This window comes from Ovis canadensis, chromosome 2, assembly GCF_042477335.2.
Source record: "Ovis canadensis isolate MfBH-ARS-UI-01 breed Bighorn chromosome 2, ARS-UI_OviCan_v2, whole genome shotgun sequence".
Lineage (NCBI taxonomy): Eukaryota > Metazoa > Chordata > Mammalia > Artiodactyla > Bovidae > Ovis > Ovis canadensis.
In genome coordinates this window covers 160,033,790-160,055,690 of record NC_091246.1, presented here as the reverse complement: position 1 = coordinate 160,055,690, position 21,901 = coordinate 160,033,790, and the positions used below count along the sequence as shown (strand labels likewise).

General features: G+C 38.5%; 1 protein-coding gene across 5 annotated transcripts in view; it reads left to right on the top strand.

Annotated features, from left to right (window-relative positions):
• KCNJ3 (potassium inwardly rectifying channel subfamily J member 3) overlaps positions 1 to 21,901 on the top strand; it is a 225,165-nt gene that overhangs the window by 104,576 nt on the left and 98,688 nt on the right. Inside the window, exons 3-4 of one of the 5 annotated variants that reach the window (XM_070292231.1) lie at positions 2,497 to 2,618; positions 3,476 to 4,362. The exons of the other annotated variants lie outside the window; for them this stretch is intronic. Of the exons in view, the coding sequence (XP_070148332.1) occupies positions 2,497 to 2,579 (83 nt within the window). The 3' untranslated portion in view covers positions 2,580 to 2,618; positions 3,476 to 4,362. Of the gene's footprint in view, positions 1 to 2,496; positions 2,619 to 3,475; positions 4,363 to 21,901 lie in introns of those variants that run through there. 5 annotated transcript variants of the gene reach the window in all.

Genomic DNA, 21,901 nt, shown 5'->3' with positions numbered 1-21,901 from the left:
TCACCTCCATCAAGAGGCTCTTTAGTTACTCTTCACTTTCTGCCAAAAGGGTGGTGTCATTAGCATATCTGAGGTTATTGATATTTCTCCCAGCAATCTTGATTCCAGCTTGTGCTTCATCCAGCCTGCATTTCACATGATGTATTCTGGATATAAGTTAAATAAGCAGAGTGACAGTATACAGTCTTGACATACTCCTCTCACAATTTTGAATCAGTCCAATGTTCCATGTTCCATTCTAACTATTTCTTCTTGTCCTGCATGCCTGTTTCTCAGGAGGCAGGTCAGGTGGTCTGGTATTTCCATGTCTTGAAGAATTTTCCACAGGTTGTTGTGATCCACACAGTCAAAGGCTTTAGCATAGTCAGTGAAGCAGAAGTAGATGTTTTTCTGGAATTTTCTTGCTTTTTCTATGATCCAGCAGATGTTGGAAGTTTGATTTCTTGTTCCTCTGCCATTTCTAAATCCAGCTTCAACATCTAGAAGTTCTTCATTCAAGTACTGTTGAAGCCTAACTTGGAAAATTTTGAGCATTACTTTGCTAGTATGTGAAAAGAGTGCAATTGTGCGGTAGTTTGAACATTCTTTGGCATTGTCCTTCTTTGTGATTGAATGAAAACAGACCTTTTCCAGTCCTGTGGCCACTGCCTAGTTTTCCAAATTCTGGCATATTGAGGATAGCACTTTCACAACATCATCTTTTAGGATTTGACATAGCTCAGCTGGAATTCCATCACCTCCAGTAGCTTTGTTCCTAGTGATGCTTTCTAAGGCCCACTTGACTTCACACTCCAAGATGTCTGGCTCTAGGTGAGTGATCACACCATTGTGGTTATCTGGGTCATGAAGATCTTTTTTTGTATAGTTCTTCTGTGTATTCTTGCCACCTCTTCTTAATATCTTCTTAATGGTATGTTTGGTCCATACCATTTCTCCTCTCTATTGTGCCCATTTTTGCATGAAGTGTTCCCTTAATGTCTTTAATTTTCTTGAAGATATCTCTAGTCTTACCCATTCTATTGTTTCCTCTGTTTCTTTGCATTGTTCACTTAGGAAGGCTTTCTTATCTCTCTTTGCCGTTCTTTGTAACTCTGCATTCAAATGGGTATATTCTTTCCTTTTTTACTTTGCCTTTAGCTTCTCTTCTTTTCCTGGCTATTTGTAAAGCCTCCTCAGACAGCCATTTCACTGACATGTAAATTGACATATAGCAGTGTATAAATTTAAGGTGTGCGGCATCATGATTTGACTTATGTAAGTCATGAAATTGTTTTTATTTTTTAATTCATTTGTTTTTAATTGAATGATAATTTCTTTGCATTGTTGGGTTTGTTTCAGCCATACATCAGCCACAGTTATACATATGTCCCCTACCTCTTGACCCTCCCTCCCACCTCATCCCACCCCTCTAGGTTATTACAGAGCCCCAGTTGAGGTCCCTGAGTCATAGAGCAAATTCCCACTGGCTATCTATTTTACATATGGTAGGGAGTTTAGAGAACATCCATCAACTTGTATACATACAAAATTAAAGAAATAGAAAACAGTTTTCCTTGTGATGAGATCTCTTAGGATTTAACTTATTAACAACTTTCATATATAACATATAGTAATGCTAATAATACTTACCATGGCATAAATTACATCTGTGCTACTCATCTTATAACTAGATAAGTTGGTACTTTTTGATTACCTTCTGCTACTTCCCCTCCCTCCATCATCCACCTCATATAACCACAAATCCGACCTCTTTTTCTCTGAGATTGTTTTTCATTTTTACTCTATGGGACTTTTCAGCTGTAGGTGCATGCAAATCTATTGTCAGATCTGTTGCCTGGCAGTCCACCATGGTCCCCTTGACATCTTCCATGTCTTGGCACAGTGTGCCAAACCATCCTTTACCTACGTTCCTTCTTAGGATTGTATATGCAGCTGCTGATTCTGAAGGTAGGGAAACACATCCCAGGGGTGCACCATTTAGTCCTAAACTAGACTTGGTTTCCTTCTGGGCAGAACTGCATGCAAGAGCAGCAGGTCCCCTGAGCTTGGGGTTCCTCCCTGCTGACATGTCCCACTGCATGTCCAAGCTCCACACCGACCTTTAGGTTACCTTGTGGGTTTTGGAGCTCAGCGAACCAGAGCAGCTATGCTGAAACTTTTACCTCTGATTTTGCTGTGAGTAATAAAGTTAATTGTCCTTGATCAAGGATTCCTTGTCTTCTGTGAGAATCCATGGGGCTGTGACAGACTAACTTATGAGCCCATATAGTTATTTTAATAAGAATTCTCCTGCTTCTAGCATTTAATCACACTTATTTTAGTCGTGAAAATTCAAAAAAAAATCTATTTGGAGCAGTGCAGATTTTGTTTAAATCACTGATGGGTGATTGTATTGACCTGGAGAATCATTCTGTATTTTGATCATAGCCAAGGGCAAAGGCAGAAACCTTATGGCCTCACAGAATGTTTGACCTTGTTTATTTATTTCTCTTTCAGTTATCCGTGTATTTTTAAACATGACTACCCTCATGAAAAATCTTAACTGTATTGTGCTGTCAGACACACTTCAACCCACTTGAATAGAAAAACATCTTCTGGAGCCTATTATACAGAGTGAAGTAAGCCAGAAAGAAAAACACCAACACAGTATACTAACGCATATATATATGGAATTTAGAAAGATGGTAATGATAACCTTGTATGCAAGATGGCAAAAGAGACACAGATGTATAGAACAGTCTTTTGGACTCTGTGGGAGAGGGCGAGGGTGTGATGATTTGGGAGAATGGCGTTGAAACATGTATAATATCATATGTGAAACAAATCGCCAGTCCAGGGTCGATGCATGATACAGGATGCTTGGGGCTGGTGCACTGGGATGACCCAGAGGGATGGTACGGGGAGGGAGGTGGGAGGGGGTACAGGATGGGGAACACATGTACACCTGTGGCAGATTCATGTTGATGTATGGCAAAACCAATACAACATTGTAAAGTAATTAGCCTCCAATTAAAATAAATTTATATTAAAAAACATATTCTGAACAAAGTTGCCATTTATGATTATAAACAAAATCATAGAGGTAGGGGAAAGAGAAAGGAAATCTCTACTACAAGCTCCTAGCACAAATTTTCAGAAAAGTGAGAGTTTATCACTCAGTCGTGTCTGACTCTTTATAATCCCATGGATTATAGCCTGCCCAGCTCCTCTGTCCATGGCATTCTCCAGGCAAGAGTACTGGAGTGGGTTGTCATTTCCTTCTTCAGGGGATCTTCCCAACCCAGAGATCAAACCCGGGTCTCCTGCATTGCAGGCAGATTCTTTACCAACTGAACCACTGGGGCATTAAAAATAAAATGAAATTTTGTTGAAAATGAAAACCCAGAGTTGTACTAAGTAGAACTTTAGGAAATACTTCTTAAAATGGTCAGTTTAAACTTAGGCACCAGGCTGACTTAATTTTTTCTTTCCTCAGAAAATAGTATAGTTTCTAAGGATTCATTCCATGGCCCTTGAAAGTAAAAGACTGCAAGTACTTGGGGAAATAAATGAGCTAATGAAAAATGCAAGTCACATCATAAGAATTACATTGGTGAGTTTCCACTGTTTCCCCTCTTTTTGCAGCAGTTCAATACCTGCATTCTGCTTTCCACCACCTCGTTTTACTCTGTGGAAAACATCCACTGATGACATTGAGTCGTTTTAAGTAATCAAAGGCAACTGCATAAACTCCATCAGGATTATGCCTTCCAGGCACATGCTCATCAATTTATGGAGAAAGCTGGAGACTGCATGCATATATCTGAGCAGATGAAAACGAGATGAAAATGTTGCTCTAGCACTCTGCCTTTTCATGTCTTTCTTAAATCATGATTTCTAAGACTATACTCTACCATAAAAATTCAGAAAAATGTGATTGTGTGACTTTACCATAATCACACAGTCCTCAATCTTTTAACATTTTTACCCGCATGAAGTTTTCTAAAGTGATTTCAGAATGCAATATCTGTGGTTTAAAACCTATAAACAGAAATCTTCTGAATGAGGGCATTGCAGCATATAGTATTTATCATCTTAAACTTTTCAAATTTGGGATTTGCCAAGTATTGACTCCTGGATAGCTCCTTTAAAAACACACAGACACATACAGACACAGATACACAGACACACACATACACACACACACACACAGACACAGACACACACACCACGGCAGCTACATTGCAATTTAAGTTTCCAGAAACTGATGACTAACCTTTAATACATATGTCTGTAAGCTCACCAACTAGTGCAAGGAGCCTGGCATTTAACAAATATTTGTTGATTGAATGAATAAATGTGAGTGAATAGCAGCACAAGAAATGGTCATGAATTGAATATAGGTAATTGGATTTAATGCCTGTAGGCATTCATACTGTAGATTCTGAGCCCAGACTTTATGGTAAATTTTTTTTTTTTTCCTGAAGCAAATGCCTTGCTATTTTCAGGGACTGGTATATGTTCACTTCCAGCAATGTAACATGGAGGTGTCTGGAAAGGCCTCCAAACTAATCTATGAGGAAAGTTTGGTTTTCCTGAATTGGGAGCTGACAGTTCACATCTAACTGGAAAAATCAGATTAATACATAATTTCACAGCCTGGGCCCTTGAGTAAGAATTTCTGTTGCTTTATTGATAGGAATCTATTCTTCAGATAGAATTGTTTTTGTGAAATAGGAGAGAATATATGTTTTGTTCTCATTTCTCATTGATGTTTTTATTTCCTTTAAGGGAACTGACTTTAGAAACTTTTGTTCTTATTCAGTATTTCCTTTCAATGTTCTTAAAAACATATCTGCCAAGAAAAATAATTCACCTTCTTGCAAAATGTTAACATTTTCCATTTTAAGTTAAAGCCACCTTGCCAACAGTGTTATTTCAAATCGTTTGATTTGTCATGATATGTTCAGTCTATTTTTAAGGTTCTCCAAATTATATTTTGAAGTTGGTACTTGTTCCAAGTTAAAGCAGTATGCAATATGTTGCAGTATGACTGAGTGGAGGAGAGAAAGAGATCCAGGAATAAATATAACTAAGAGAAGAGCACTCACAGCTACATTCTCTCTTTTCATTTCCAAGCAAAGGGGATTAACCTGCCAAATGGCAGCTTGCCCTCAAAGTCATACTGGATCTCATTCATGAATGAGTGTGATCATTACTTTTTAAACATTTAATTTTTTAAAAATTAAAGGATAATTACCATAATGTTGTGGTGATTTTTGATGAAAATTTTCACTGATATGAAGCACTCAATATTGTTGAATAATAAGAAAATCATCTGAATTCTCATTGTTTTCCATTAGAGGTAGTTTTGTGCCCAGTTCTAGTGAAATAAATAATTGCACAATACTCAAAATATAGTAGGTATTCCATGAATATAAATGGATGATGAAATATATTAAAAAAGCCTAGCTCTTTTCCTATAAAAGAATGCTTGCAATATATCATTTTCTTTCCTAATACCCAAACTTTATGCCAGCCACTGTGTAATGGGATATATAAATGAGTATAAAACAATTTTAGCCATCACAACATTTGCAATCACAGTAGCCAGGGACACAGGTCTGTAATCAGTCAGTTCAGTTCAGTTACTCAGTTGTGTCTGACACTTTGTGACCCCATGGACTGCAGGCTTCCCTGTCCATCACCAGGTATCGGAGCTCGCTCAAACCCATGTGCATTGCATCAGTGATGCCATCCAACCATCTCATCCTCTGTCATCCCCTTCTCCTCCCACCTTCAATCTTTCCCAGCATCAGGGTCTTTTCAGATGAGTCAGTTCTTTGCATCAGGTGGCCAAAGTGTTCGGAGTTTCAGCTTCAACATCAGTCCTTCCAGTGAATATTCAGGACTGATTTCCTTTAGGATTGACTGGTTTGATCTTATTGCAGTCCAAGGGACTCTCAAGAGTCTTCTCTAACACCACAGTTCAAAAGCACCAATTCTTCAGTACTCAGCTTTCTTTATAGTCCAACTCTCACATCCATGCATGACTAGTGGAAATACCATAGCTTTGACTAGACGGATCTTTGTTGGCAAAGTAATGCCTCTGCTTTTTAATATGCTGTCTAAGTTGGTCATAGCTTTTCTTCCAAGGAGCAAGCATCTTTTAACTTCATGGCTTCAATCACCATCTGCAGTGATTTTTGTAGCCCCCCAAAATAAAGTCTGTCACTGTTTCCATTGTTTGCCCACATATTTGCCATGAAGTGATGGGACTGGATGCCATGAAGTGATGGGACCAGATGGTATGATCTTAGTTTTTTGAATGTTGAGTTTTAAGCCAGCTTTTTCACTCTCTTCTTTCACTTTCATCAAGAGGCTTTTTAGTTACTCTTCACTTTTTGCCATATGGGTGGTATAATCTGTGTATCTGAGTGACAATCTTGACTCCAGCTTGTACTTCATCCAGCCTGGCATTTCACATGATGTACTGTGCATGTAAGTTAAATAAGCAGGGTGACAATATACAGCCATGATGTACTCCTTTCCCAGTTTGGAACCAGTCCAGTGTTCCATGTCCAGTTCTAACTGTTGCTTCTTGACTTAAATACAGATTTCTCAAGAGGCAGGTCAGGTGGTCTGGTATTCCCATCTCTTTAAGAATTTTCCACAGTTTGTTGGGATCTACACAGTCAAAGGATTTGGTATAATCAATAAAGCAGTAATAGATGTTTTCCTAGAATTCTCTTGCTTTTTCTGTGTCCAAAGGATGTTGGTAACTTGATCTCTGTTTCCTCTGCCCTTTCTAAATCCAGCTTGAACACCTGGAAGTTCATGGTTCATGTACCTTTGAAGCCTAGCTTGAAGAATTTTGAGCATTACTTTGCTGGCATGTGAGATGAGTGCAATTGTGCAGTAGTTTGAACCCTTTGGGACTGGAATGAAAACTGACTTTTTCCAGTCCTGTGGCCACTCCTGAGTTTTCCAAATTTTCTTGGTGTTATAGGGAGAAAATGTTGCACAGGATGTTTCAACAAGGAAGCCATCATTTTAGTAACATTTGCAAATATTTTAATATAATCTGATTGAAACTACCATTTTTGGAGAATCTGCTTTATAACAATCATTATTTTCTTTTCTCTATGAAGCCTATATTTTAAACTTAGCAAATGAATTTGCTTTGTTGAACAGTACATGCATATACCTTGTCACAAATCAGTGTTCTTTGGTAGATAACTTTGGTTAACACCATATATCTATACTAGATTATATTCAGACTTATTAAACATATGTTTTGTTTCATCTATGTGTAACTTGTTTCAATTTTGTTCATTTTTTCTTTGTAAGTTCTGTGCCTAAGAAGGCCTATTATATTGACTTTCTCATTTCTCCTTGATATGACTTGGTGTGTACAATTATACATTTTCTACAGTTTTAAAGGAAAATTAGTGCTTTTTTTAGAGGAAAATTGGAGATCATGAATCTATAATCTTTACCTAGGAAAACAAAAATCAAGTCAAACTGTGTCTTTGAAGCTGAAATTATATTTTGCTGCCTATTTTATCAATATGTGTGAATATTATATTCTACATGTTAATATATTTATATGTGTGTATATATATGTATATAATGAGTGTGTGTTATTATACACAGTCATTTAGTGGACAACCAACACTTAAAATTAATTTCCTATAGCTATTTCACTATTCTAATGTAATAATACTTTTTATTATACTTTTTGTAAATGTTTCAGAAACTTTAAATGCTAAGACTCAGGTTTTTTTTTTTTCTGTTTCCATGTATAATTTTTTTTATTTCAAATTGTTCAAGTCTTTCAGCTTCTTGAGGATATTTTTATTTAGTATTCCAGAGCCAATCTAATAGGCTTAAAGTCTTTTAAATGCTTTATAATACTGATTTGCCACCTGTCTAGATGAAATAGATTATGATTGATACTTTTTGTCCTGTAGACTCTTGAAAAGCAGACCCTTTTGGAATCATAAAAGAAACCCTGGTGTTTTACTTTTGCATTTCTTTGTGAGGTGCTTTTCCTTTCATCCTCCCTGTTAAATCAGTGTGGAGCCCAAAGCATCATTACAGAGTAAGGAATGACTTAGGTAATTGGATTTCTACCTGGGAAATTGGATTTTGAGGAATTGGATTTCCCCATTGGAGTGTGAATGACAGTAACACAAATTCTAAAGGAAGGGCATCTTTTGCAATATCCTTGCAGACTAATTCACAAACCCTGTACTGATGTTATTTTCTACAAAACTGCAGATTTTTTTCATTGCCATTTCTCTTACTATCACTTGCATAACATAGATTATGGATTAACCAGCAAATTATGTTGAGTGTCTGAATGAAGATTGTGACATAGTGCTGAATTACATAATCATGTGAGGTTATCTGAAGGACTTGAATCTATCTTTAAGGTAGAAGATTTACAAAAAGAGACTCATTTTAGGAATGGCACTGAGGATATACAATACAAACAGAAAAAATGCCAAATCAGGTAGATAATGAATAGAACTGGATTTCCCCGATATAAAAAATCCTGCAGAGTATCTTCATGAAAAAGGGAAAACTGAAGCTTTTCCAGTTATGTTATTTAGACAATATTTATGTATCATATTATTGACTATACCAAAGCCTTTGATTGTGTGGATCGCAAAAATCTGTGGAAAATTCTTAAAGAGATGGGAATACCAGACCACCTAACCTGCGGAGAAATCTGTATTTAAGTCAAGAAGCAACAGTTAGAACTGGACATGGAAGAACAGACTGGTTCCAAATCAGGAAAGGAGTATGTCATGGCTGTATATTGTCACCTTGCTTATTTAACTTACATGCAGAGTACATGATGAGAAATGCTGGACTGGATGAAGCACAAGCTGAAATCAAAATTTACAGGAGAAATATCAATAACCTCAGATATGCAAATAACACCACCCTTATGGCAGAAAGCGAAGAAGGACTAAATAGCCTCTTGTGAAAGTGAAAAGGGAGAGTGGAGAAAAGCTGGCTTAAAACTCAGCCTTCAGAAAACTAAGATCATGGCATCTGGCCCCATCACTTCATGGCAAATAGATGGGGAAACAATGGAAACAGTGACAGACTTTTTTTGGCGGGGGGGCTCCAAAATCACTGCAGATGATGACTGCAGTCATGAAATTAAAAGATGCTTACTCCTTGGAAGAAAAGTTAAGACCAACCTAGACAGCATATTAAAAAGCAGAGACATTACTTTGCCAACAAAGGTCCATCTAGTCAAGGCTATGGTTTTTCCAGTAGTCATGTATGGATGTGAGTTGGACTAGAAAGAAAGCCGAGCACCGAAGAATTGATGCTTTTGAACTGTGTTGTTGGAGAAGACTCTTAAGAGTCCACTCGACTGCAAGGAGATCAAACCAGTCCATCCTAAAGGAAGTCAATCCTGAATATTCATTGGAAGGACTGATGTTGAAGCTGAAACTCCAAACACTTTGGCCACCTGATGCAAAGAACTGACTTATTGGAAAAGACCCTGATCTGGGAAAGATTGAAAGCGGGAGGAAAAGGGGATGATGGAGGATGAGATGGTTGGATGGCATCACCAACTAATGGACATGAGTTTGAGTAAACTCCGGGAGCTGCTGATGGACAAGGAGGCCTGGAGTGCTGCAGTCCATGGGGTTGCAAAGAGTCAGACATGACTGAACCACTGAACTGAACTGAAGTATCACATTTAGCTAGCTTGGTTATTTTGTCTCAGTGATTTCACTGAAATGTTGACAGAATTATTTGTTTTGTGTCTTTTAAATGCTAACCACCTTGCTCAATGAAGTGACAACTTTTTGTCCTTACACACTTGATACTTCTGGGTCATGTTTTTCTATCAAGTGGAGGCAAAGAATTTAATATTTGAAAAGCTAATATGGTAGTCTGTGTTGCTCTCTAACTTTTGAGTCACTGAGTTCAAATCATGTGTTAAAGTTTCCTTCATGATTTTGATTATGAAAAAGATACTATTAATATATAACAGTAGAATGGCTTTATGCAGACATCATTTAAAGTAGGTTACCTGGATAAACAACTGAATACCTTATTAGTGTTTTTTGCTGTTATTACTTAAAATTTAGTACGTAAGCGTACTTAAGAGTCATCAAATATATTTCTTAGGAGGAACAATAAATTCAACTGTGTAAACTATTCCTTTAAAGATAAAGAATTCTTTTCAGAATACTTGCTTTAGGATCTGTGGTGATAGCTTGCTGAGTCTTTTCTATTCTAGACCCATTCTCAAGCCTCTTTTATTGTAACATTGCTGATCAAAAGTCATATAACCTGTTCAGGAGCGTCTAGAAAGGACTCACCTGCCCGGGTATAGGTGATAAAAAGAGCCTCAAATTAGATGTTTAGGTTCCTGGTCCCTAGAAATCTGTCTTTTATTTGTGTCATTGAGTACCTACTGAGATATGCTATGTATCACCTGGTGTTCTAATTGCTTTGCATATAAAGGCAGCTGTCATCTTTCCAGTGCCTAAGCATTCCCATTGTCTTCTATGGAGCATTTTTTATTTCATTACTAACTTTGTGAAATTGAATATTAACATGTATGATTGTGTTTCACAAAGTTGATGTAAGACTTTAGTTATATAATGGATATTCTTCAAAGATCCTGAAATTTGATATCATGATATGTGTATAGATGTATGTTTAACTACAAAAGCAAAGCATGAAATATGTTCTTTGTTTAAAATTTCCAATAACACAGAATCCTAAAATAAAAAGTAAAGTCCTGCTTTTCCAAACCTTACTGTTCAGTTTAGTGTGTTCTCTGATGTTTTTAGCCATGTGCATGTATACAGTACAAATACATTTAATCTTGTTATTGTTTCTGTTTGAGTGTTAATATTTTATAAAAATGGGAGCATATTTTATATGTATGTATGTGTATGCATGGACATATGTGTATGTACATATATGTATGTACATACATATAGTATAATTTGCTTTTCTCTTATAAAGAAAATATTACAGGCATTCTTCCTTACATACTATATTTTGTAGTATGTATGATAATTTATCTAATAATCTTCCCTAGGTTGAACATTTAGATTGTCTCTATTATAACATTAACTGAAGTTGCAACAAATGTCATAGTTTATTTATCTTGATGCTGAAGTCCAAACATTCATGGGATTCTTTTTTTTTTTTTTACTAATTCCTGCACTGAAAACACTATATTAATGACTAAAAGTTTTTGTACATTTGTACTTTTTTATATCTAAAAGGCTAGCCTTCCTTATTATCCCACTTGGCTGTTCTTTCAGTTTTTCTTCCAGATGGATATTATAATCAACCTGAAAAAGTCTACACACACACACACACACACACACACACACACAACTTTGTTGAAATTTTGATTAAGATTGCCTTGAATTTTAGATGTGTTTGGGAAGAGTTCACATAATTAAAGTGTTGAATATTTGTCTAGGAGTCTTCGAAGTTTAACCATGTGTCTTAACATTTGGTGTGCACACACCAAATGTGGCTGAGGAACAGACTGTGTGTGTTGGGTTTGTGTGTGTGCATGCCACAGTGTATGCTGGGGTGGGAAAGAAGCAGGGCTGAACATGTAAGACTGGAGTCTTTGAGGGTTGTATGTATGTTTTTATGAATTTGTAGGAGGGTGGTGGAGAAGAAGGGGATGCATAGAGAAGCCAGTAGTGTAACCAGGTTCTAGATGTTTCCAAGGCTCTTCTTGTTGGATTTAAACACCCCACTCTTCTTTTAACTTGGACAACTTCATAAATCCTAATAATATATAAGAATTTATATCATACATTATTATGTGCTAGGCACTTAACATAGATAAAAACAGAGCAGAGTGGGATCGCGTAGAGAGTAGACTGTAATTTTAAATAGGATAGTCAGGACAGAGTCAACAGAGGTGACATTTTTGTCACCTAGTCTTGAAAGTGACAGGGGATTAGCAGTGCAAATATCTGGTATCTACAGTAAAAGGCTTATTTTTGTTGCCCCTGAAACCCAAAAAGGTCAAGAAAATGTGTACATATTGTTTCATTTGTGTTATGCTTGTCTAGTCTTCAGTGACTTATTTTGATCTATAGGTTCAGGTACTTCCCACTCCCAGCTCTGGGAAGTTTACTGTCCAAAACTTTGAACACATCTTAGTTTCTTCTAGCTTTTTCTATAATAATCCTTGGGACTTCACTAAAATTCAAGCAAAGTGAGGGTAAAAGATCAGCTTCTTTCAATTTATGAGTTCTATAAAAATATAGGTATGATTTTAGAGCAAGGAATTTTAGATTTTGAGCAGTCGTAGTGGGGAAAGATATCTGTTGAATGGAGGGGCAGAAATGGATGTGTAGGTTTGCCTCCCTCCCGCCATTCTATTTTCCCCACGTCTATCATGTTTATTATACTGAATAGCTTTTTTTTCAGTTGTCTTTTTTTTATGTTTAAAGTACTCATGCTTTTCCTCTACATCGCTTATTTTCAGTTTTTAACTCTGCTTTTTATTGCCTATTGGCTTCAATATGGATTTTAATTGAGCTTCGGTATTTAGAATATTTTGCATTTTCTTCCTATTTCTGCCAACTTCTTTTATCAATCTTGTTCATTCTCACTTATTTTCTCCTTGTGGCATGTTTTGTTTTTTTTTTTTCCTTGATGCTCTTTTATTACACTAACCAATTATTTTTAAAAATATATTTGAGTCCTATAGAAAAACTATTTTATTTTTACTGTTGTGCTTTTCCCTGGTGACTTTGGAAGGAGCTTTGGGTTGTTGTATAGATTATGTTTTAAGTGAAAATTATATACAAAAACCAAATTGAAAACTGGCTGTGCATATCAGGACCTTTGGTATCATCCCCACCAGAGAAGCATGCTGCATTGACCTTCCTGTCCTTGAGAGCCTCCTGCCTATTTGACTCCACTTGATTTGGAGTAGGCACCCAGTAGTGTTTTAAGAATCTGTGGTAGATGTTCTCACTTTCTTGAAATCCTCAGATGTATCAAAGAAAATGAATGTTAAGTCTGTGTACTCTGGAGTCAGATGCCTGGAGTTTTAATTCCCCCTTTTGCCTACTTGTGCTCACTGCCTGACCCAGCATAAATCACTTACCTTAACTTGGTAAGTTACTTGGCTTCATTTTTCCTATTTCTAAGATAGATATAAAAGCCTATTGACTATAGAGGATTGTCATTAGGATTAAATAAGTGGATATGTGTTAAATATATAAAAACATAATTGGCAAATAGTAAGAACCTAGTAAAAGTAGCACTAGGAGTAACTAACTCTAAGTGTAGCAAGTTTATTCTTAATTTTTATGATTATTTGTAGATCTCATAGCTTTTGTTTGTTTACTCAATGCAGAACCTCCAAAATTAGCCTTAGCCCTGTTCTCTTAGTATGTATGAATGTAGTTTGGATCTGTATACTGCTGATTCGGGATTTTCGCCTGCTCTGGCTATTTGGTGCTGACTCTAGTTCAGTCAGGGTTAGTGTGCTAACTGTTTATATGCGTCTTTGATGAAAGAATCTGCTACTCATTATGTGATGTTATCAGGGTTTTAAAAGAGTTCTTGTTTTTGACAACCACTCTTCAGCTGCACTGTGCCTCTAGGATTCTTGTCTATAGAAAGTGCTGGTGGGGGCAGAAGAGGAGTGGCCAAGTGAGGAGGTGTGATTCAGTGTGGCTGGGGGAGGGAGGGAGCTGAGTTTTGCTACTGGTGTCTGGTCCCTGCTGAGACTTGGTTCTGTTATCCTCATATATCCTTTCAGTTCCTCTTGCCAGTTCTGCAGTTGCATATCTCCATAGTGTTTCTGAGCAGCAAGCTTCAGAGAAAAACTAAGAAAATCTGTATCACAGGTTCTTGATCATGAATTTATCCTTCAGTCTTTAACTGAATTATTGTATCTCTTTAACCTTAACTTAAAAAAAAAAACAAAACTATGATTTAAATTCTGGCTGCTAACTATATTCTTTTACATTAGGGTATGCTGACTTCTTTTCTTCTGTCATGTATTTGAAATTAGAGTGAAAATAGTTAATTAGAGCATCTTGTTAACAAGATGCCTATAGAAATAAAGTTATTTTGTGGCATGAAAAGGCAATGTATTCAAGATTAATAGTGAAATTTGAACTGAAGTGTAGTACAAAATGAGGTAATAATGCTGATTACCTTGTAGATGAATAAATAATGCTGCTGTTGCTATAGAAAATTGTTCTAAGTATAATTTTTGAATTGCATGAAAGAAATAAAAACACCAGAATACCTTCTATGTTCAAAATAGTATCACTGATAACTTCAGCTAAGTCAGGGACATGTATGTTTTCTAATTGGATGGCTCCAATTTTAAGGATGGCCACCCAATGACTGCATATACCACGAGTACAGCCATTTGTTAGTAACTAAGGTTGTCCAATCCCCAAAGACCTCCACATTTATCTGAGAACTACATGATTCACTGGTAGTATTTCCTTAAACCCTTGAAGGGCTCGTTTGACCACTCCTGAGGTACAAGTCAAATCAAAGCAATTTATAGATAAATTAATGTCTGGCTTCCACAGAAATAGTGCAGTCCCAGAGACAGACATGGTGCCCCTGGAAAGAAGATGTTAATTGAGATGGTTCTTCTATCTAAGGGTAATATACATCAATCAGGGGACACAGGGTAGAGATACTTCCAACGTGGCTTCCTGGCCAGCTAGTAAATCTTAGGTTCCCCAAGTCCAGTTCAACCCGTGTCTTTAGAAGGATTACTTAAAGGAAGTCAGTCAGATCTATCATACTTGACTACACCCCTGGCCAGGTGGCACTCATCCATCACGTGTAAAAACCAAGCGAGAGAGATGGGAATGGAAACACTTAGGTGCTGAAAGGCATTTTGCATGAGAGCTGCAGGAGCTGGGGCCACACTTCATGCTTCTTATTGACTTCTATAAAGTTGTAGAGACTGGAGATCAAGTCAAAGTTATCACCATTTAATGAGGAATGGCAGATCTAGGAGTCTTTTAAATGTAACCAGCTTACTACCTTTTGAGAGAGTGTATCAAGATGTTTTCTTTTCTTTTTATTTTTTGTAAAGAAGACTCCAGAGTGGCTTTGTAAAGACGAGAGGTCATTAACGTCTCTCCCTGCTCTGTACATCCTGAATTCTAAGGTGACTCCTCTCCCAGTGCTGGCATTGTTCCTCTCCCTGGACACTGACAGAATCAGTGTATCCTGTTCCACTAACCGTAAATCCACCTTTTCTCTAATCACCATCTCCATGTATCCAGACCTGTCATCCAGAGTGTCCAATGCAAGAAGAATAAGGGCATTTTGATAAAATTTATTGAGATGCATTAATACCTTCCTTGCTTCATATGGATCTCATCAGCTACCTTTTGACCAGGTACCCCCACTTGCCTGGAAATTACCTGCCACTCTGGCCTGAGGCTGTTGTTAGGGGAAAAAAAGCAGCAGCATCATGGGCAGGAATGATAGGATGGAATCCTAAAGTTTCAAAGAAGAGGTCTGTATAATTCCTCAACCCTGTGGTTCTAATCGCTACCCAGGAGGTGGCCAAGAAAAGAATTATTGGGGGAAACTTCCTTATTTAGTAATCAGACTGCCTTTACAAAGGTGTTTGGATTGGAGAAAAGGTGAGGGAGGTGCAATCAAAAAGATAAATTTTTTTTCAGAGTATTTATTCAAAGACCATTCAACTTTTTAACGAGACCAACGTTTAAGGATGAGAAGAGGCATGGATTGCCCTGACTGTTGGTTTAATGCTGAGTGACCTTTGTGACAAAAGTTACACCATTGTTGGAGGGTAAAACCCACCCTAATCACCGCCCCAAGACTGTCATGGGCAGTTAGATGTGGTGGGAGCTTTCCCTTCATTAGCTCGACTACTATGACGATCACCTACAGCTGCATTGCAAATCACTGAGCGGTCCTAGTGGAGCTGGCCCTAAACAGTGGCTCTCTTATCAGGAAGCAGAAGCAGCAGTGCTTAAACCAGTACTTCTTAAAGCTGAACCAAAGATCATAATTCAAATGGGAAGCTTACACTTATTATAAGACTGCTTCACTGGACTGGCAGTGAGGAGGTACCCCACGTCCAAGGTCAGAGAAACCCCAGTAAGACGGTAGGCACTGGAGCAGCTGTGAGGAGATACCCCATGTCCAAGGGCAAAGGAGAAGCCCCAGCAAGTGGTAGAAGGGGTGAATTCGCGTTTACAATTAAACCCCATTCCCGCCAGAGATGCTAAAAAGGCTTAACAAACCTTGTATGCACCAGGATCCAGGGACCCCACAGAGACTGAGACAGAACAGTGTTTGAACATCTTCTGTGGAGGTACGGGTCAGCAGTGGACTGCCACAGGGACAGGGGCTCTGGGTGCAGCAGATTTGGGTATGGCATAAGCCCTCTTGGAGGCGGTTACCCTTAACTCTACCATAGAGGCTGCCAGAACTTACACGGGACTGGGAAATAGACTTTTGGAGGGCACAAACAGAACCTTGTGCACCAGGACCCAGGAGAAAGGAGCAGTGACCATATAAGAGACTGATTCAGACTTGCCTGTGACTGTCCAGGAGTCTCCAGTGGAGGCAGGGTTTGGAGTGGCCTGCTATAGAGTTGGGGGCACTCAGTGTAGCAGTCCATGCATGGGATCTGGTGGTGCAGAGGTTAAAGTGTCTGCCTGCAATGTGGGAGACCTGGGTTTGATCCCTGGATCAGGAATATCCCCGGGAGAAGGAAATGGCAACCCACTCTAGTATTCTTGCCTGGAGAATCCCATGGATGGAGGAGCTTGGTGGTCTACAGTCTAGGGGCCCCAAAGAGTCTGACACTACTGAGGGACTTCACTTTCACTTTCGCTTTCACCATTTTCTTCATTACCTCTACCATGATTTGGCCCAAGGTAAATAGCAGGGAGAGAATACAGCTCCACCCATCAACAGAAAATTGGATTATAGGTTTACTGAGTATCAGTTCACTTCAGTCTCTCAGTCCAGCCAACTCTTTCCCACCCCATGAACTGCAGCATGCCACTGCCTCCCAGTTCGTCACCAACACCCGGAGTTTACTCAAACTCATGCCCATTGAGTCAATGATGCCATCCAACTATCTCATCCTCTGTCGTCCCCTTCTCCTCCCACCTTCAATCTTTCCCAGCATCAGGGTCTTTTCAAATGAGTCAGCCCTTCGCATCAGGTGACCAAAGTATTGGAGTTTCAGCTTCAACATCAGTCCTTCCAGTGAACACCCAGGACTGATCCCCTTTAGGATGGCCTGGTTGGATCTCCTTGCAGTCCAAGGGACTCTCAAGAGTCTTCTCCAACACCACAGTTTAAAAGAATCAACTCTTCAGCACTCAGCTTTCTTTATAGTCCAACTCTCACATTCACACATGACTACTGGAAAAGCTATAGCCTTGACGAGATGGACCTTTGTTGGCAAAGTAATGTCTCTGCTTTTTAATATGCTCTCTAGGTTGGTTATAACTTTTCTTCCAAGGAGTAAGCGTCTTTTAATTTCCTGGCTGCAGTCACCATCTGCAGTGATTTTGGAGCCCAAAAAATAAAGTCTGCTTACTGAGCATGGAGCCACACATCTGAGTCAGACCCAGTTGCCCCTCAGTAAGTCTCTCCCATCATAAGCCTCTTAACTTTCTCCAGCAGAGGGAAGACAGACAGAAAACCACAGTCACAGAAAACTAACCAATCTAGTCACATGGACCACAGTGTTGTCTAACTCAATGAAACTATGAGCCATGCTGTGTAGGGCCACCCAAGACGGGACGGACAAGTCATGGTGGAGAGTTCTGACAAAATGTGGTTCACTGGAGAAGGGAATGACAAACCATTTCAGTATTCATGCCTTGAGAACCCCATAAACAGTATGAAAAGGCAAAAAGATAGGACACTAAAAGATGAAAACCCCAGGTTGGTAGGTACCCAATATGTTACTGCATCAGTGGAGAAATAACTCGAGAAAGAATGAAGAGATGGAGCCAAAGCAAAAACACCACCCAGTTGTGGATGTGACTGGTGATGGAAGCAAGGTCAATGCTGTAAAGAGCAATACTGCACAGGAAATTGAAATGTTAAGTCCATGAATCAAGGCAAATTGGAAGTGGTCAAAGAGTAGAAGGCAAGAGTGAATGTCGACATTTTAGGAATCAGCAAACTAAAATGGACTGGAATGGGTGAATTTAACTCAGATGACTATTATATCTACTACTGTGGGCAAGAATCACTTAGCCATCATAGTCAACAAAACAGTCCAAAATGAAGTACTTGGATGCAATCTCAAAAACGACAGAATGATCTCTGTTCATTTCCAAGGCAAACCATTTAATATCACAGTAATCCAAGTCTCTGCCCCAAACAGTAATGCTAAACAAGCTGAAGTTGAATGGTTCTATGAAGAACTACAAGACCTTTTAGAACTAACATCCAAAAAAGATGTCCTTTTCATTATAGGGGACTGGAATGCAAAAGTAGGAAGTCAAGAAACACCTGGAATAACAGGCAAATTTGGCCTTCGAGTACAGACGAAGCAGGACAAAGGCTAATAGAGTTTTGTCAAGAGAACACACTGATCATACCAAGCACTGTCTCCCAACAACACAAGAGAAGACTCTACACGTGGACATCACCAGATGGTCAACACTGAAATCAGACTGATTATATTCTTTGCAGCCAAAGATGGAGAAGCTCTATACAGTCAGCAAAACAAGACCAGGAGCTGACTGTGGCTCAGATCATGAACTTCTTATTGCCAAATTTAGAGTTAAATTGAAGAAAGTAGGGAAAACCACTAGACCATTCAGCTATGACCTAAATCAAATCCCTTATGACTATACAGTGAGAAATAGATTTAAGGCACTAAATCTGATAGAGTGCTTGATGAACTATGGATGGAGGTTCATGACATTGTATACGAGACAAGGATCAAGACCATCACCAAAAAAAAGAAACGCAAAAAAGCCAAATAGCTGTCTGAGGAGGCCTTACAAATAGCTGTGAAAAGAAGAGAAATGGAAAGCAAAGGAGAAAAGGAAAGATATAAGCATCTGAATGCAGAGTTCCAGGGAATAGCAAGGAGAAATAAGAAAGCCTTCCTCAGTGATCCATGCAAAAAAATAGATGAAAACAATAGAATGGAAAAGACTAGAGATCTCTTCAGGAAAATTAGAGATACCAAGGGAACAGTTCATGCAAAGATGGGCTCGATAAAGGACAGAAATGGTATGGATCTAACAGAAGCAGAAGATATTAAGAAGAGGTGGCAAGAATACACAGAAGAACTGTACGAAAAAGATGTTCATGACCCTTATAATAACTGTGGTATAATCACTCACCTAGAGCCATACATCCTGGAATGTGAAGTCAAGTGGGCTTTAGGAAGCATCACTATGAACAAAGCTAGTGGAGGTGATGGAATTCCAGTTGAGCTATTTCAAATCCTGAAAGATGATGCTGTGAAAGAGCTGCACTCAATATGCCAGCAAATTTGGAAAACTCAGCAGTGGCCACAGGACTGGAAAATGTCAGTGTTCATTCCAATCCCTAAGAAAGGCAATGCCAAAGAATGCTGAAACTACCGCACAACTGCACTCATCTCACATGCTAGCAAAGTAATGCTCAAAATTGTTCAAGCCAGGCTTCAAGCATACATGAATCATGAACTTCCATATGTTCAAGCTGGTTTTAGAAAAGGCAGAGGAACCAGAGATCTAATTGCCAGCATTCATTGGATCATCAAAGAAGCAAGAGAGTTCCAGGAAAAAATCTATTTCTTCTTTATCGACTATGCCAAAACCTTTGACGATGTGGATCATAGTAAACTGTGGAAAATTCTGAAAGAGATGGGAATACCAGACCACCTAACCTGCCTCTTGAGAAATCTGTATGCAGATATAGAAGTAACAGTTAGACGAGACATGAGCAACAGACAGGTTCCAAATAGGAAAAGGAGTACGTCAAGGCTATATATTGTCACCCTGCTTATTTAACTTATATGCAGAGTACATCATGAGAAATGCTGGACTGGATGAAGCACAAGCTGAAATCAAGATTGCCCGGAGAATTATAGAAAACCTCAGATATGCAGATAACACCACCTTTATGGCAGAAAGTGAAGAAAAACTAAAGAGCCTCTTGATGACAGTGAAAGAGGAAAGTGAAAAAGTTGGCTTAAAACTCAACATTCAGAAAACAAAGATCATGGCATCTGGTCCCATCACTTCATGACAAATAGTTGGGGAAACAGTGGATACAGTGGCAGACTTTTTTTTTGGGGGGGGGGGCTCCAAATTCACTGCAGATGGTGACTACAGCCATGAAATTAAAAGTTGCTTACTCCTTGGAAGGAAAGTTATGACCAACCTAGATAGCATATTAAAAAGCAGAGACATCACTTTGCCAACAAAGGTCCATCTAGTCAAGGCTATGGTTTTTCCAGTAGTCTTATATGGATGTGTGAGTTGGACTATAAAGAAAGCTGAGCGCCAAAGAATTGATGCTTTTGTAGTGTGGTGTTGGAGAAGACTCTTGAAAGTCCCTTGGACTGCAAGAAGTCCACCCAGTCCATTCTAAAGGAGATCAGCCCTGGGTGTTCATTGGAAGGACTGAAACTTAAACTCTAGTACGTTGGCCACCTGATGCAAAGAGCCGACTCATTTGAAAAGACCCTGATGCTAGGAAAGATTGATGGTGGAAGGAGAAGGGATGACAGAGGATGAGATGGTTGCATGGCATTACCGACTCAATGGAGATGTCTTTGAGTAAACTCCTTGAGTTGGTGATGGAGAGGGAGGCCTGGCATGCTGCAGTCCATGGGTCACAAAGAGTTGGACACGACTGAGTGACTGAACTGAAGTGAAGTGACTGAAATTGGTAAATGGTATGGAATGCCTAAAACACAACACTGCTTAGTTTCCTTGGTTACACTGATGTGACTGTTGTTGGGCTGAGTGATTGGAATAGCAGTTGTTTCATGGTTTCCCATCAGCTTATTTCACTAGTTATGAGCAACTCCAAGCATTGCAGGTAACTCTGTTCAGGGTTGGCATCTGACCACATAGCAGAACGAGGCAGTAGGAAGAAAACCTGCAATTCCTGAAAAATCACCCAGTTCTTTTTCCTGGTCTCCATGGTCAAATAAGTAAGATTAGGTTAGAGGGGTTTCCCTGTTATCTCTGAGAGATGAGAATGTTGTTTCAATAGTCAGAAAACTGAGAAGAGGGAATGATATCACCTGAACAGTGCTAGACTAGAGAGTAAGCTAATTAAATTGGAAAAATCAAGTTAATTAACAAATTGAGAGGCAAAGTGAATTGTCTACACAAGCAATTATCTGAAACACTCATACAAAGCTGAAAATAAGTAGCATTGGACGGGCAGAATTGTCAGGTTTTTGTTTCAGTAAGATCTACCACAGAAAGCCTTAGCTTGGAATTTTTCTTTATTCACCATGCTTCCATCAGAAGCAGTGGCGTCAGTGGTGTCTTTTTTTTTTTTTTTAAATAAAACTTTAAACTGAAACCCAAAACCTTCTTGACTATGTACTAATATAGAGCAATATTAAATGTATTTCCTAGAATAAAATACTTTATTTTTACCTGGTACTCAAGGAACTGACATTACATACCTAGTTTTTACAAGTTCTTATACCTTTGTATGAATTTTTATAAAGAGATAACATTAGCTATTTCACAAAATGAATATAAATTCCACATCATTGAAAAATATATATATATATGTACATGTGCATGTATATAATGTATAAAATTTATTTTACTTTTAGGTCACCCAGAGCATTGAGTAGAGTTCCCTGTGCTATACAGTAGGTTCTCATTAGTTATTTATTTTTTACATGCTGCTGCTAAGTCACTTTGAAACTCTC